The following is a 17,867-nucleotide window of genomic DNA, read 5'->3' on the forward strand; positions in this document are numbered from 1 at the left end:
GCGGAGGAGGACTGCTCTTTTAGGTGATGAACAGATCCTGTCTCAGTCAGCTGGGGACCCCGGCGCCCTTGAGAAACAGGAATGCCAGACTGGGGTTCAGTCCAACAGCCCCCTTGAATCCCGCTGACTGGAATGTCCCTGCCATCCTCAGCCGCTACCAACTGTCGCTGGACGAGGGTGCTGTGCCAGGGCTGGCGGCGCCCGCGGGACGGAGGGCTCGGCGCGTGGGGAGGGGGACGCGTGGGGAGGGCGGGCGCGCGATCGAGGGAGGTGGGCGCTGGGCTGGCGCTCCGGGGACCTGGCGCTGCGCCTCCAGCAGAGGCGCCGCACAGCAGAGGGGGCCGCCGTGGCCGCCGCAGAGCGTGCGGGGGCTCGGTCTGGCGGCGGGCAGCTGAGAGGCGACTGCGCCCGCGCAGCAGAGCCGAGTGGAGTGGAGCACAGCAACCTGACCGCCGCCTCCTGGCATATGCCATCACCGCCACAAAGAGCTCGCTGAGCTCAGGCGACGGGAGCTCCCGGGGCTGCGCGGCACAGGAGGCTCTGCGCGGCGGACCCGGGGGAAGGGACCAGACTGAGGATGGCCCGGAAGAGAAAGCCCCCCAGCAGCCAGGGTGAGTCCTTCTTGTCTCCACCTCCATATCCACGTCTCCGCTGGCAGTATCGCAGCCTGGTTTGGCCAAGTGGCAGGTAGCAGCGGGCAAGAGTTTGCCTTCTGCAGGGGATGGGTTGGGGCGAGACTCTTCTGAACACGGTTGTCTCCCTCGGCCTCGGGGACTCTTGAGAAGGAGTTTGTCTCTGGTTTGGAACCTGGAGACTCTTGTCACCACACTCCCTTTCTACACTGCGGCTTGGGGATCGGGTATCTGTTGCATTTGACTGGCTCCTGAGGAGAAGTGACCCAAGTCGGTCTTTCTCCCTCTCCTGTTCCAACCTCTATCTCTCTATCTTCATCTCCTCTCATCTGTCTCTTTTCCTAAAGCCCTGCTTCTTTTCCCTTCATCTCCGGGGGTGCGCGGGGAGGGACGGCGCGCGCGGGGGGTGGGGGGGACAGGCAAGTTCTGCGTCCATTTTCTTAATCTTCCCATCCCTGGTTGTCTGGCTGTCTCTCTCCCCATCCCAACCTATTGTCAAGGGGCCTTGCTACTGGCCAGATCCTTGTGGGCTCTTGTCCAGACGGGCTTGGACTCCAACTGGGTCATCCCCTTGTTGCTTCTTTGGAAATACGTTTGCCAAAAGTTGGAAAGTTGAGGGGTGGAAAGGATGCTGGAAGGTTGTGGGAAGAGCTTGTTGCTAGGGTAACTCGAGGCACCTCTGCTCACTTTGGGCGAAACCAGGGAAAACCCGCCTCCTGCTTGACTCCCATCAGCCCTGGGGAACAGGTGCGCGGAGCGCAAACTCAGCGAGGTAGTGACTCGCTGCTAGGTCCTTCGCTGGCTGCAGCACTGGAGACAGAGGGAAGGGGGTGACAAGGCACCAAGCAGCACGAGAAGGGCATGCTTATCCAGACAGGAACCCGAGGGTTTTTTCCAGGAAGAAGGATCAATGTTTAAAGTTGGATTGCAACGCAGTGGACCCCATAGCCTGTGGGACAGAGACTCCTTACACCGCCTTGGGGTTAAGCAAGGACTGCGATCCCGCGGTGAGAGCTGGGCCTAGGACGAAATGTGTTGCTTTGGACCACAGCAGTGCAAGGACCTTGGGTTTGCTTATTGTTCTTTCCCCTAGTTTTTGCTGCGGATTCCCGTTTACTTAGGTGCTCTGCCTGGATGTCTGGACTTTGAATGACTTACTGGAAAGGGTTAAAAATCATCATCCGAGATTCTCCAGAGACGTTCCTACAAACACTGTGGGTATTTCCTTGTTGAAACTGTCACCTGCTGACAGCAACTGTACTTAAATGACTTTCCTTAAAAGCACTGTGACTTCTGGTCAGCAGCAGAGGCCTTAGACCTCATAACCCCGTCCCCACCCCCCACTGATGAGTCTTTCAAGGCCCTCTGTGAAGGCTGACAGAATTTATCCATGCAAGACGCTTGTCTCTCCTTGCCACATAGCAAAGAATTCGTGTAACCTCCGATTGACAGGGTGCACACTCTACACTGTATGAAGCCATATGGCACCACGGAGCCAAACAGAAGGACTGTTTCAGCACTGCTGATGTTGCTCTCTGCTGGCAGGAAGGCAGTTCTTACCCACCCAGACCCTCGCAGACCTTAAATGGGCCATGAAAGTGTAGACTCTCATTCTACACTACATGCTGGCTGGGAAAAATCTCACTCTAGGAATGAACCTGCTTGGCCAAGGCTCAGAAAGATGCAAGTGAGGCAGAAGGAATGACGGGGGAGTTAACAGAAGAGATGTGTGGAAAGACACAGCCCCATTCTCCTCCCTCCCTTTCCTCCTCCCTCCTCCCCTTCCTCCTCCTCCCCCTTCTTCCTCCTTCTCCTTCCTCCCCTCTCCCTTTCCCTCCTCCGGCTTTCTCCTCCCTCTCCTTTCCTGTTCTCCCTCCCTCCCTCTTCTACCTCCCTCCCTCCTCCCTCTCCCTTCTCCCTCCCTCCCTTCTTCCTCCCCTTGCTTCCTCCTTCCCCTCTTCTCCCTCATCCCTTTTCATCTTCCCTTCCCTCAGAACAACAAGCCACTTTGTTTTTTGTCTGTCAAGAAGGAATAACCCTTTCCAGAGTAAATCTAGTTTGACAGTGAGATGCTTGCAGAACAAGATTAATGGAACTTGCCATTTACATATTAACTGTTGATCCAGAAACACAAATAATCAAACTTTCCCAGGACACACGAACCCAAGAAATTTCACCACAGTTTTTTTTTTTTTTTTTTTTTTTAAAGACGTGATTTCTTCACACAGCTTTTCTGAAAGGAGAAGTTGGCTCCACTGCTCTCAACTCCTGGTTCTCCCTGCTAATGTTGAAGTTCTCATTTTCATTTTTGAATTTGGAGAATTTGCTATTTCTTAGAACAAAAGCAGCATTAAACATCCTTTGTGTTTCAAGTCAGCAGGATTTGCTTGCCATCTTAGACACAGATGGACTCAAACCTGGAAAGTTGTCATTCATACACCCACGTTACGTCTGTCTGTCCATCCATCTGTCCATCCATCTATCTACCATCTATCTTTTTGCTTCTTGAGACAAGGTCTTACTATGTAACTCAGGCTGGACTCACCATATAGCCAAGTCTAGCCTTGAACTCAAGGCTATCCTCCTATCTCAGCCTCCCAGCTGTTGAGATTACAGGTTGGGAACTGGGCCAGTCTTCCGTTTTATCTTTCAAGGGAAGAACTGAACAAAAACCCATGGCTACAGGCTTGCTGAGCTGATGTGAGACCAACCACATCCTACCATTCACCTAGTAGAAATGGAAACTTGTAGGCTTCTTCATGGTGGTGGTGGTGATGGGGTAGGCTGCTGGAGTGCCGCTCTGCTCATGGTGGTGGTGGTGGGGTAGGCTGCTGGAGTGCCACTCTGCTCATGGTGGTGGTGGTGATGGGGTAGGTGCTGGAGTGCCGCTCTGCTCATGGTGGTGGTGGTGGTGGGGTAGGCTGCTGGAGTGCCGCTCTGCTCTGCCTTTGGGGAGAAGTCATGCTGTAGCTTTGGATAGCCATGGTGCTTGCTGACTTCTGGAGTCCTAGCCATAGAGATGTCGCATCTCCATCATTTGGAGGCCAGGCAGAGGGAAATTTACATGGACAGACGAGTCGGGCTATCAGCAGGCTTTACCAGGGAAACAGTAGTGTTCATTTCTAATCTCTCATCCTAAGAACAGTCTTTCAAAAGGGCAAATGGAATTTTCAGCACGTCCAGGAGCGATGTCTTATAAACCCAAGCCAGTTGAGTTGGCTATGGTGTTGTTAACTCCATTCCCACTGTAAGAACAATCAAGACTTATGAGATGGTTCGAATTCTGAATTGAACATTTTGGTTCCCAGTGGATGGCGTGGCTGGAGGAGCTTATGGAGCCTTTAGGGGTGCAGCCTTGCTGGAGAAATGGTTCCCTGGGGCTGGCTTTGAGAGGTCATAGCTTTGACCCACTTCTATTTTTTTCTCTCTACTTCTTGTTTGCTATTGGAGATGTGGGTCTCAACTTCCAGCGCTTTCTGCCAGTTGCCATGCCTCTTTTTAAACCTGAATGAACTCTCTTTCTCTTGAGTTGCCTTTGGTCGGGTATTTTATCCCAGCAACAAAAAGAAATGAATGAAGCTTCCTTCTAAGTCACTAAAGTTCAAAGCTTACACCTAAGCTCAGAACCATCTGTTTGTCCAGCTCATGTGGACATTGACTACTGGCCAGGGATTGTGGGAAGCATTGGGGACATATCTATTACCATGAGAAGCCATAAGGAGTCTAAGAGGAGGCCTGGAAGGGGGCAGGTAGTGCACAGATTGGGAAAACTTCACATAGTGTTCGATACAACAAGGAAGTCAGGAAAGGCAGTGAGTGTACTTTAAAGTGGCTGCCAGGTCACTTCAGTTGTTGGGAGATGATATTTACATTGGGAAGGAGTGATAGCCCAGGAACACAGCCCTGCAGGCTCCCAGGAAAGAATGAAGCAGTCACTGGGCAGGTTCCAGGAAAAAAAGGAAGGCCAGTGTGTCAGTGGGTTAGAGACAGGTGAAGAGAACCCAGATCCGTGTTATTATAAATGAGAACAAGGATTTTAGGTGAAGGGAGAAGACACTGGGTTCGACTCATCAATTCAATTGATGTTTCTGTCTGTCTACATTACAGTCCTACAGAAGGATGCTAGGAAGTCGAGTGTGGGGTCACAGGCCTGTAATCCAGTTCTAGGAGGCTGAGGAGGACGTTACAGTGTCTGGTGGGCCCCATGTCTCCAGGTCCTTAGCCTCTAATTCAAGGAAGTGAAATATAGGCACGCAGAGATCACAACGCAGCAAGGGAACACATTCACAAACAAAGTGACGACAGAAGAAGTATGTTGTCCAGAGTGACAGTGGGCCACCTGAGGGGCAGGACTCAAGCCCTGCAGGTTATTGTCTGGGAATTCCTGCATTCGAGTCCTGGGAGAGAGGAGGTTATTATTGCTAAGAATAAGCCACATGCGGTTCTTCGTTGTGATTGACAGATTTGAGTTCTATAACCTTTTGTATACCGCACATGTCCCTTCCCATAGGCATGCCTGGCTATACATAGGTAGAAGATGGAGACAGGAGATCACAGAAGCTCACTTAGACGGTGTGATTAGCCTCGGTTGTGTTCCCACAATAATTCAGGCTGGATCAGCTCCTACTTCTGTTAAAACTGGACTACGACTGACTAGAAACTCTCCACATTTGATGGTGACGAAGGGGGAGAAACATCCATTGTTTGGAGAGGGGTGGTATAACGCTCAGTGTGCACATGGCTGCTAGGTTTCTCGCAGCTTAATATGTCCATTGCTTGGAAATGTAGTTTATAGTGAGTTCCAAAACAGCTAGTGTACATAGCAAGACCCTGTCTTGAAGAAACCAACACCCCACTAAAAAAAAAAAAAAGACAGAAAGAGAGATAGAAAGAAAGAAAGGAGGAGGAAGGAAGGAAGAAGAAAGAAGAGGAGGAGGAAGAAGAGAAGGAGGTGGGAAAAAGGGGAGGAGGGGGAGGAGGAGGAAAAGGAGGAGAAGGAGGAGGAGCAGGAGGAGAAGAGGAAGAGGAAGGCTTATTAGAGAACACATTTAACCATGCCATTTGGAAGGCTGAGGCAGGAAGACTGCCACTCAAGGCCAGCCTAGTCTATGTAGTGACACACTATGTATGGCATAGGGCACGTAGGTAAGGGTCCTAGACTAAAAATTGCCCAAACTATGTAGAGTTCCATGTTCTTAAACCATTCCTAACCCCCAACTCTGCCTCAGGAGGATTGACTCCGGCTTGATGCCAGACTTAATTACACAGTGGGTTCCAGTACAGCTTAGACAATGGAGTAAGATATTGTCTCAAACTGAACCAAAACAGCAGCAGCAGCAGCAGCAGCAGCAGCAGCAGCAGCAGAAGCAGCAGCAGCAGCAGCAGCAGCAGCAGCAGCAGCAGCAGCAACAACAACAACAAACCCAAACAAGTTTGATTCCAGGGTGGTGGGCAGGTTTCTTCGCATCACCTCCCTAGACTGAGTCATGTGACCCAAAAGGCTTCACTTGTCTTTGCTCTCCTGTTCTTTCTCCTGGTTCAGAGAATTGAACCCATGGCTTCACACAAGCTAAGCAACTGTGCTATACTACTGAGCAATATTCCCAGCCTACTCTGTTTGCTTCTGGTGTATTGAGACTGGGTTTGGCTACATAGCCCAGGCTGGCCTTTAATTCACTACATAGCCCAGTCTGGCTTGAGTGGCAATCTTCCTGCCTCAGTCTTCCAAAAGACAGGATTTATGTGTTCTCTGATAGACGTCCCTCCTCCCCATCCTCTTCTCCCTCTCTCTCTCTCTCTCTCTCTCTCTCTTTCTCTCTCTCTCTTTCTTTTTTTCTTTCTTTCTTTCTTTCTTTCTTTCTTTCTTTCTTTCTTTCTTTCTTTCTTTCTTTCTTTCTTTCTTTCTCTGGTGTGGGGTGTTGTTTTTCTTCAGGACAGGGTTTCACTATGCATGCTGGCTATTTTTTTTATTAGGTAATTTCCTCATTTACATTTCCAATGCTATCCCAAAAGTCCCCCATACCCTCCCCCGCACTCCCCTACCCACCCACTCCCACTTTTTGGCCCTGGCGTTCCCCTGTACTGGGGCATATAAAGTTTGCAAGTCCAATGGGCCTCTCTTTCCAGTGATGGCCGACTAGGTCATCTTTTGATACATGTGCAGCTAGAGTCGAGAGCTCCGGGGTACTGGTTAGTTCATAATGTTGTTCCACCTATAGGGTTGCAGATCCCTTTAGCTCCTTGGGTACTTTCTCTAGCTCCTCCATTGGGGGCCCTGTGATCCATCCAGTAGCTGACTGTGAGCATCCACTTCTGTGTTTGCTAGGCCCTGGCATAGTCTCACAAGAGACAGCTATATCTGGGTCCTTTCAGCAAAATCTTGCTAGTGTATGCAATGGTGTCAGCGTTTGGAAGCTGATTNTGGGATGGATCCCTGGNTATGGCAGTCTCTAGNTGGTCCATCCTTTCNTCACAGCTNCNAACTTTGTCTCTGTAACTCCTTCCNTGGGTGTTTTGTTCCCAATTCTAAGAAGGNGCANAGTGTCCACACTTTGGTCTTCATGCTTCTTGAGTTTCATGCGTTTAGCAAATTGTATCTTATATCTTGGACTTGGAGGGCATCATCCCGAGTGAGGTAACACAATCACAAAGGAACTCACACAATATGTACTCAGTGATAAGTGGATATTAGCCCAGAAACTTAGCATGCTGGCTATTTTGGAACTCACTGTGTACACCAGGGTAGCCTTGAACTCATCTACCTGCTTCTACCTCCCAAGTGCTGGCATTGAAGTCGTGCACTGCTACACCTGACTGAGACCTCATTTCTCCAAGGGTTTAGTTACTCTTATTCTCTCTTAGAACGCACCAAAAATAGCTACAGTATTTGTGGCTGAAATATGGTGTCTCAATCTACAAAGCAAGGATCAATCCAACATTTTAATTTACTATTTAGTTTTTCTACAGTGTGTGTTTGGGGGCTGTCCACACGCCATGGCATATGTGGAGGTCAGAGGACTACTTATGGTAATTTTCTTTCACCATGCAGGTCCCAGGCATCCAACTTAGCAACACAGACTTGGCCTCGGAGGCTTTAACTAGTGAGCCACCCAGCATGTCCCAAGTTAACATTTTAATGGAGATCATTTAATTAGATCTGAGAATGCCTCTCAAAACAAGGTAGTCAGAGAGAGCAATCATGGAAGAGAAGGTTCCGAGGGAGGGTCTGGAATGTGACTGCTTAGTAGTGGAATGAGGAAGGCATCTGCTGTCTCCTAGGTGACAAAAGAAGCCCAAGGAAGAGAGTGGAGTTGGGAGAGGGGGTGCAGAAAACCCTCAGACTGAGTCACAAGGGCTCAGACACCAGACAATTCATGATTTTGCCAAGAGCCTCGGGAGCCTGGTGTGAGCATACTGCAAAAGAAATCCTGTCACTTAAGCATGGAGGGCAGGGGAGTCAGGGAAGCCTGTGCTTTGGGCTGTTCTGTTACGTGTACAGTATTTGCTGCCTAAAAACACGCAGACTTAAAAGAGCAATGGGTTTGACCTCTTGCTAGATTGTACCTATAAATCACAGACCTCACCTATGCAAAAAGCCTGAAATACAAATAACTCTCATTATCACGAGGGTGGGGTGGGGGGAGGTGGCTATTGACTGGGTTAACTTAGTGGAGGAAGTTGGCTCTTCCATCTCAGAAGTCACTGTGGAAACGCTGACAGGGTGTGTGTGTGCGTCTGTGTGTGTGTGTGTGTGGGGGTGGGTATGGACCTTCTTGGATGTTCTCTCCACCTTAAACCTTTCTGATTAGAAGATGGCCTGATATCTATGGATGATCAACGACAGATTGTTTTAAAGCCCTTGAGCATCTGTTCCCACCTTCATACTGTCTGTTTCTTTATCAATGAAAAATAAAGGGTTCCTGAACTTCCAGGGCTTAGTGTGTCTCTCACTACCTTTCCTCTGTCCTCAGTGGGGCTCTTTGGAGAGCGAGGCAAAAGAACCTCAAGCCCGGAGTCCCCCAGAGTGGGGCTGGCCTTAGTGACACTGCCACAATGTGTTTGTGACATCACTTTATTTTCGTAGTGGTGAGAATCTGTGCGTTCGTTCACCGTTGGCTTCTTGAGGAGCAGAGAGAGCAGTGAGAGGTGAGTAGGATGACATTGAAGAACAACTTATGCCCGCAAGAGGTGTGCTCAGTGTACCATTTACAAGTCCAGAAACACAGAATATACATAGGTGTACGTATGGGCCTACAAACATGCGTGGGAAGTTAGAGTCAGGTCTCACTATGTATGTATTGAATACGGAGTACATATTGAGATACTGGACTCTGAATCAGCCCTCGAGAGTTTTCATGTTATTTTGGTATTCATATTTAGGTCATGTAGGCATTGTGGCAGTGAGTCATCAAGCCCCTTAATGTACTGCACCTGCTGGTAAAGGCAGCCTGGTGCTCTCCCCTTGCTAATGGAGTCTGGGTTGACTTATGTGAGAGGGCACAGCGGAAGGCCGGATGGATCTCACGGGTGCTGCTGCTCCAGACTCCTGTGGCCTCTGCCCTCACACAGTGCCCTCACATAGAAGAAAAACAGCTTCTGTATTGTGAAATTGCATGAGCATCCCCTGTATTGCCTTTCCTGGATGTTATCCAGCAACCTCCAGGGAAGCACTGTGAAAATGGGTTCCCCACCTCAGGCAAACTTTCTGACATCTGAGTCTCCACTAATGTCTGACTGAATTCCACGATTAACCTTGATCCTGGGCCACCCAATGAAGCCGTATTTTTGGGTTCTGGCATCATGGAAATTGTGAGAGATAACTAGGTGTTCTCTATTGTCTTAAGCTTTTTTTGGGTGCTAATTTGTTGTATAAAACTAGATAATGAATATGCACGTGGGTACTGTTTCTGCTTTTCTTTCTTTTGGTAAGCATGGCAGCCCTCTTCTGCTGGTGTATAAATACTAGGCGAGGTATTGTGTATGTGAGAGAAAATTCAGAAGTGCCCTGCAATGTAGTGGTATTAATGTGCTTATTTGTATGGTGCCTTTAAGGGTCCCCTGAACCTCATCTCCTGCTTCTGGGATCCAGAGAAAGGAAGGAAGGAAGTCTTTAATTCACAGTCTTCATTAGCACTCTGTCGGTTTTGAATCTTTAGCTCTCTTTTCTAATTAGTGAATTTCTCTTAAAGCTGAAATTTCCCCAAGTTCCCTTAGCAGCTGGTTGGTTCTCCACCCTTGCTGGGGATCTTTTTTCCTCCTGAGCTTCAGTTTCTGCGAGTTTAGACGCTTGCTTAGAGGCGCCGCTGTGTTAGAGACAGGAGTAACAGAGGCACACACACAAGGGCTAAAGCTCTGACACCACAGACCAGCTACAGTTAATCCCTCATAGACCAAAGATTTCAGTTCTTATCATAAAATGGATTAAGTTTGTGAAGTAATACATATGTTATAATGACCTCTTTACAATGCACGTATGTATCAAAGGATGCTATCATGTGGGGCCCTGGGGAGCCGTGGAACTGTAGGGAGCAGGCCTGGAGTAAGAATGGGTTCAAGGCTTGTCTAAACCTGGAAATCTCCGACAGGTAGCTCTGCACCTCCACCTTTGTTCCACCAGAGGGGGCCAAGCAGCCTTGTAGTCAGGTTAAACTTCCTCTTCCCTTATAAGGTCATTCCCAGCAGCACCTGGGATTCCTCCTTAAGCAAATGAGGCAGCCCCAGCACCCTGGCCCTGACCAATGATGTACACTCATCGCTAGCTCCTACTCTGCCCCCCCAGGTTTAAATAGCTTTTGTTCCCCCCAATTAATCGGGCTGCTCAATGAAGCGTGCCTCCTGAGAGAAATGTGTTTCCCACTGCACTTCCCATTGCCCGAGGTCTCCATCACCCCCAGCAGGCCTGCTTGGCTTTCTCTCTCAGGCCATCTCGGGCAATCATACTGTTCAGGGAAGGGGAACAGAGTGGGAACTAAACGATTCTATCATATGTATACACTTCATTTGTCAATTAAAACAACAAAACCCCTAGGATCTGCCAATAAAATATCTTCAATTACTTTTAGCCACTTCTTTCTACCAAAGAAACCCTCTCTCCTACCTCAGCTTGTCCTTTGATGTTCATCTAGTGTGATGGATTCTATATGCTTGGCCCAGGGAGTAGCACTATTAGAAGGTGTGACCCTGTTGAGTAAATGTGGCCTGGTTGGAGTAGGTGTGTCACTGTGGGTGTGGGCTTTANGACCCTCATCCTAGCTGCCTGGAAAGGAATATTCTGCTAGCATCCTTCAGATGAGGATGTAGAACTCTCAGCTCCTCTTGCACCATGTCTGCCTGGTGCTGCCATGTTCCTACTTGATGATGATGGACTGAACCTCTAAGCCAGCCCCAATTAAATGTTGTCCTTATAAGAGTTGCCTTGGTCATAGTGTCTGTTCACAGCAGTAAAACCTAAGACAGGCAGGAAACCCAGAGAGTTGGTATAGTGTGTGGATCTATAATTCCACTATTTAGGAGTCTGAAACAGAAGGATCCTAACAGAGGCCAGCCTAGGAACTGGAGTGAGTTTAAGGCTATCCTGGGCTACATAATGGCTTTTAAAAAGAAAAGAAACCAAAGGAGGGGATAAAGAAAAGGAAACAGTCATCTCTTCTACCCTTCTACATCAGGCTAAGATATAAGTCTGCTTTATTTTGCTCACTCACCAAACACTAGCTGGTCAGTTCCTCTGTGTTGGACACTATTCAGAGAACAATTCAGAGGACTTTGTAAAGTTTGCAAGCCAGATAGGGAAGGCAGATGAATAATAAGCAAATTGTTGGTATTAAAATTGCTATGAGAGAAAGAGAGTACAGCCCAGGAAGGGGAATTTGGATCAGTGCTGATGAATGATGCTAGAGAGCAAGTAGGGGATCTCAGTAGGGTGGGCACTATCCAAGGGACACAATATGGGAAGGACCTCACAGAAGAGAAAAGCCAGGCGTGATGCTCAGCTGCCACTGTCAACTTGACACAACCTAGACTTGCCTGGGGAGAGTCTCAATGAGGATGTGTATATCGGGTCAGCCCATAGTGGATTGTCTTAATTAAATTAATTGACTTTGGGAGACATGGCCCCCTGTGGGCAGTACCATTCCCTAGGCAGGGGTTTCTGAATGGTATAGAGGAATGAACCTGAGCTAAGCACAAGTAAGCAGACATCCATGCATCTTTCTTTCTCTGCTCGTGACTGTGCATGTGCTGTGATGAGCTGCTTCAAGCTCCTGCACCAATTTGTACACTTCAAAAACTTGAAATAGCTTAAATTTTTCTGTTCCTTGAATTGTGTTTCAGTGTTTAAGTCCAAAGACAAAATAGGATTTTCAAAACTGATGTTCTATTAGTATCTTACTAAAAACTTATTGTCACATTGATTGGCTTTATCAAAAATTCAAGTTATCTTAAGTTTAGCTGGTGACTTTGTATATTCTGTGCGTATAAATTAAAAAGATATAGACGTTATAAAATCGAAAAGAGAAGCTTCTTGCTGGCTCTTGTGTCAACAGTTGCAGTGGTAACAGCATCTCCTGCACTGAATTAAGCTCATTTTTCTTCATCTTTGCTGATCCCAGCCTCTTACTCACTTTTTTGTTTGCACAAGTTTATCATCACATTGTTTCCCCATGACCGTGACCTTGATACTCCTGACTTTACACCTTTAACAGAAAAGTTTTGGTGGCTAAAGGTGGACCATGAAGTTGTTAAACATGCTGATAATCAATAGATGTGCGCAGGGCCATTGTAGCTGACTTGAACCCATCAAGGGCCACCTTTGAACTCAGCCCTGTATTTAACCACTAGGTTATATTACTTGACCTGTCCAGCAGGTCCAGTTATTCGAGAGTCTCGAGGGGACCTTCTCCTAAGAACCAAATGGGGGGTAGAGAGAGACGAGAACCTTGTGCAATGAATGACACACGGAAGCAGTCTGAGTAGCATCAAGGTCTCACTGTATTAGCAAGGCTCAAGGTTTAAATGCACAAGCAAAAGGGGAAGTACTTCTCAGCAGGAGGAATGGGGCAGCCGGAAATGCACCTCTGCAGGAGGGGATGGGGCATTCGGAAAAAGAGGAAGTACTTCTCAGCAGGAGGAATGGGGCAGGGGAAATTTTTCTTTTGGCAACTACACAGGGAAGCAGGAACTTGGTTTGGCAGTATCAGGGTACATCTTGAGGTCAGGACATCCGGCACTGACTTAGGGCTGGAACAATCTGTGGTTGTTCTCAGAGCAGTGCGTCAGTGGCCCACTTTTGACCCCCTTTTCTTCTCGGGGTAGGGGGGAGAGGCCCAATTCAGAGATCAGGACAATAGTGTTGTCTTAATAGCTTCCAACAATTACTTTTTAAAGCTTTCTGGAAACCTTACTGAATTATTATCATGCTTCACAGATCCTACTAATCTAGACAAACATCAGAAAGCTCAAACAAAGACTTTGCTCGACTACTTCTAAAGTATTGCTCTCTTTTTAAAACCATGGTAAATTCTCACTATGATTCAGAATTTCTGGACCTTAAGCACCATGGAGAGATGAGAGATTATGTAAGCTGCTGTGGGCTGAGACAGTTATCTAACGTGGCTGGAAGGATCAACCATGGTCAGGTATTTGGCACCATCCCATGGTGTAAGTGAACTTACAGAAGCAGTCATTTACCAAAGGGAAGTTCTGAGGGAAGTGTTACAGGTAATTGTGTAGATTCTGGCGTTCTGGAATATCTTTTGCATACTAGGACTTTTGCTGAGTTCAGACTTCCCTTAGCTGTGAGGGTCAGTGAGCTTCTACCCTCTACCATGTATTTCTGTACGTTGGGTCTGCATGTTGAGAGGGGAATCTTAAGAACTGGTACCAGGGTCAGGAATTATTGGGGAGACCACTGGGAGTGAGAAGTCCAGATGTATCTTTGTTGATCCTTAGTGAAAGTCTCAGAAAACATGCAACGTTTTCATAGCTGAACTGTGCTCCACTGTACCCGAGTCAGCTCTCCAGCTAGCTCCTCCTCAGTGTGTGTGACTCAGCTGCCAGGACCTAGGACACCATTAAGAAACCTCTGAGAGTGTGTCAAGCTTGAGGATGCTATTTCTGTGCTAGTTGCTCTTTTACCAAAGTCTGTATTCTGAGGACCTGGTGAGGTTTCCCTGGAATGTCACGAGCCAGCGAAGACCACTGTACCTCCATCTTGTTCTCCAATGTGAGTGGTCAGGTGGGAGCCAGGCTACATTTGGGGGAAAACTAGGTGGCTAATAGCTCTCTGTGGCCACATGCATTTTCATAGATAACTTATAAACAAATAACTATTGGATAAGGCTAGATGTCCACAGGTTAAGTTAGTGCAAAATTTTATAAAGTTTTAATTTGTAGAGTTATTATTTAGACCTGGCTGAACTACGGACCTAACTCAGCTCCTATTTCTTTATTCATTTTCGAGGCTGCCATCTAGTCTTTCCTCATAAATAATTTACCATGGAGATGATTTTATAGAATGCTTCTAGTCCATCTGCTGGTAGCAGTTAGAGTCCTTTGGTCCATCTTCTCCCCTGGCCTTTGCTTACCTGGTTAGGCCATTCACATGACTGACTTATGTCTATACCTTTCTCTCTTGCTTCTGCCACAGACTTTATTTGGCAGGCCTCATTTCTGGCGTAATTAGAAGCCCCTCTCTGCTATCTGATTTTCTCTCTGTGGACTTAGATCTCCAGTCTTTCTCACCCTGCAGTGGATATGACACTCCTGAAAGGCGAGATGCTCACTCTATAGCCCTAAAATCCCAGAATAACTCCTCACAGCCTGTTCAGGAAGGAAAGTTAACATTCCAAACAAAACCTGCAGAGTTTGGACCTGACCCATCCTTTGCCTTCCCCCAATGCGCCTACATCCGCTTTACGCTGACAATCCATTCCTTTACACTTTTATCTTCACGATGTGTTTGTTATTGTAATGCTGAATATTTCCACTAAGACTCAGTAAAACAACCAGTTCCCCTGTATGACTTTTCCATACTCCAGTCTGTTGTGTCCTCCCTTTAAGCTAAGCACTTTCTTGTCTTTCTTCCCATAATTCCTTATACCTCAAAGCCCTTAGCTTCTCAGCCACAGTTCTGGAAAGAAACCAAGACCTGACTAGAAGTTGTTCGTTGGCTTGGTGTTCCAGGGCGAGAGCTCTATTTAGCCCCTGTCCCTTCTGCCCACTGGTGACATTGTGGTTTGATGCCAGCAAGCCTGGGCTCTGAATCTGAAGGAAGAGTGCCTATACCCAAATTAGTCAGCCAGGGACTGCCAGCTTTCTAATTTATTTTAAAATGAATCTACTTCTCTTTCTTTGAAAAAAAATTTTTTTTTATAAACACTTAATATCTGGGAATTTTCTGTGCAAGTGTATTGTATTAATTACTTTTCTGTTGCTGTGATAAAACACCACAAGGAAGACAACTTATAGCAGGGAGAGGGTTTAAGAGTCCCTCATGATGAGGCAGCACAGAAGCAGCAGCAGGCAGTGGGCATGTCGGCTGGAGCAGCAGCTGAGAGCTCACATCTTGAACCACAAACGGGAGGCAGAGAGCATACAAAGAATGCCACAGGTTTTGTGAAACCTCAAAGCCCAGCCCAGTGAACACACAGTCTGCAGCAAACCCAGTGAACACACCACAGCCTCCAGCAAACCCAGAGAACACCCAGCCTCCAGCAAACCCAGAGAACACCCAGCCTCCAGCAAACCCAGTGAACCCAGCAAACCCTACCACCTGATCTTTTCCCATCAGGTCCACCAACTGGAGACCAAGTGTGCAAACATATGAGTCTCTGGGACCCTTCTCTTCCAAACCACCACATACATCAGCATGCCTGTGTAAACATGTTTACTAAGTTGAACTGTGTCTAGTGTGTAGAGCCAGCAGCATCTGAGTCTAAGTAAACTGAAAAGGAAAGTGAATTTGCTGCTAATATTTACAAGCCCTTGGTACCAACTAGATATTATGAGAGTTAGGTCGGCTCAGCATTTTTATTGATCTTGGAATAGTGTTGTAAATTTTAGAGAGTTAGTCTACAGGTTAGATATATGATCATAACTTGAATTCTAAGGAAGAAAACGAACAGAAGAAAGCAATGCAGAATCATCTCCATTTACTGGCGGCATCTAAGGTTTGGCTTTCAAGTGTCTCTCACTGTTCGTCCTGCCCTTGTGTTCACCTATGGTGAATCATCTACTCCACCCCAGGGTTCCACTATCAGCTTCTTAAAATTAGGGACCACCAAAGCTTTCTCTTGGTACCACATATGTAGAAAAGTGTTTAACTGTTGTTTGATGAATACATAAATAAATTTTATGATATATTTTTTCCCAAATTATGCGAGGGAACAGACGAGAGCACCAGTGAGCTGTCACTGACAGATACAGCCCAGAGCTGTTCTCAGTCTTCAAAAAAGAAGTTTCTAGGCCATTCCTGAATAGTCTAGGACATGATCTAGATAATCACTGTTGTCTTTATTTCTTCAAGATTTCAAATAAGGAACTTTTTGACTCACCAAAAGTAGCTTTAAAGATCTATTTTTATTTATGTTTAGGTGTATGAGTGTATATGTTTGCACACTTTTGTGCAATTAGGTACCCGCAGAGGCAAGAAGAGCTGCCCACTGAGGATGTTGGGTATTGAATTCAGGCCATCTGTAAGAACAACAAGCACTCTTAGCCAGTGAGCCAGCCCATCACAAAATATCTTAACAATCCTCCATAAGCATATTTATTCCAGGGATAAGTAACTTCTGGGTCCAGGACTTCTGGGGTGTTTTTGAACATGGAAATTTGGAATGCTTAGGACAGGGGATTTTCTGATTTGTTTGGCGATGTAAATCCTGACCTGGGGTTTGTGAACCGAGTATGAGGAGATGCCCTTACTCAAGTCTTTCCAAGCAGTGAGTGCTGTCAGCCTCGACCTAGTCAGTCTTCGAATGTCCTTTCTGCACTGGGAGTCATTCATGTCTCATCCTTCGAGAGCCTTTGGAACATCTCCCCCCTTCTTCCCTTCCCCATGTGCACTGTGGCATGCTCATGCACACATGAATACAAAATAAAAATGCTTTAAAAACCCAAATGATTTTTTTTTATTTTAAAAGATATTTTTTAATTTATATTTCAAATGTTATCCCCTTTCCTAATTTCCCCTTCAAAAATCTCCTACCCCCTCCCCCAGCTCCCCAACCCATCCATTCCCATTCCTGGTCCTGGCGTTCCCCTATACTGGGGCATAGAACCTTCACAGGACCAAGGGCCTCTCCTCCCATTGATGACGGACTGGGCCATCCTCTGCTACATATGCAGCTAGAGACACAAGTTCCACCATGTGTTTTCTTTGATTGGTGGTAAAGTTCCAAGGAGCTCTGGGGGTACTGATTAGTTCATATTGTTGTTCCTCCTATGGGGGTTGCAAACCCCTTCAGCTCCTTGGGTACTTTCTCTGGCTCCTTCATTGGGGACCTTATGCTCCGTCCAATGGATGGTTGTGAGCATCCACTTCTGAATTTGCCAAGCACTGGCAGAGCCTCACAGGAGACAGCTATATCATCAGGCTTTTGTTGGCATCTGCATACTGTCTGGGTTTGGTGGTTGTTTATGGGATAGATCCCCAAGTGGGGCGGTCTCTGGATGGTCTTTCCTTCAGGCTCTGCTCCGAACATTGTCTCTGTAACTCCTTCCATGGGAATTTTGTTCCCCATTCTAAGAAGGAACAAAGTATCCACACTTTGGTCTTCCTTTTTTTTTTGTTTTTGAGTTTCATGTGTTTTGGATATTGTATCTTGGGTATTCTAAGTTTCTGGGCTAATATCCACTTATCAGTGAGTGCATATCATGTGTGTTCTTTTGTGATTGTGTTACCTCACTCAGAATGATCTCCTCCAGGTCCATCCATTTGCCTAAGAATTTCATAAATTCATTGTTTTAAATAGCTGAGTAGTACTCCATTGTGTAAATGTACCACATTTTCTATATTCATTCCTTTGTTGAGGGACACCTGGGATCTTTCCAGCTTCTGGCTCTTATAAATAAGGCTGCTATGAACATAGTGGAGCATGTGTCCTTATTACAAGTTGGAACATCTTCTGGGTATATGCCCAGGAGAGAAATTGCTGGATCTTCCTGTAGTACTATATCCAATTTTCTTAGGAACCGCCAGACTGATTTCCAGAGTGGTTGTACCAGCTTGCAATCCCACCA

General features: G+C 46.8%; 1 protein-coding gene across 2 annotated transcripts in view; it reads left to right on the forward strand.

Moving 5' to 3' along the window:
* Positions 1 to 432: 432 nt before the first annotated feature.
* Slc44a5 (solute carrier family 44 member 5) overlaps positions 433 to 17,867 on the forward strand; it is a 295,928-nt gene continuing 278,493 nt past the window's right edge. For both annotated transcript variants that reach the window (XM_029474880.1, XM_029474881.1), the window contains exon 1: positions 433 to 611. In XM_029474880.1, coding sequence (XP_029330740.1) covers positions 578 to 611 — 34 coding nt within the window. In that variant the 5' untranslated portion in view covers positions 433 to 577. The remainder of the gene's footprint in view (positions 612 to 17,867) is intronic.

Source organism: Mus caroli, chromosome 3, assembly GCF_900094665.2.
Source record: "Mus caroli chromosome 3, CAROLI_EIJ_v1.1, whole genome shotgun sequence".
Taxonomy (NCBI): Eukaryota; Metazoa; Chordata; class Mammalia; order Rodentia; family Muridae; genus Mus; species Mus caroli.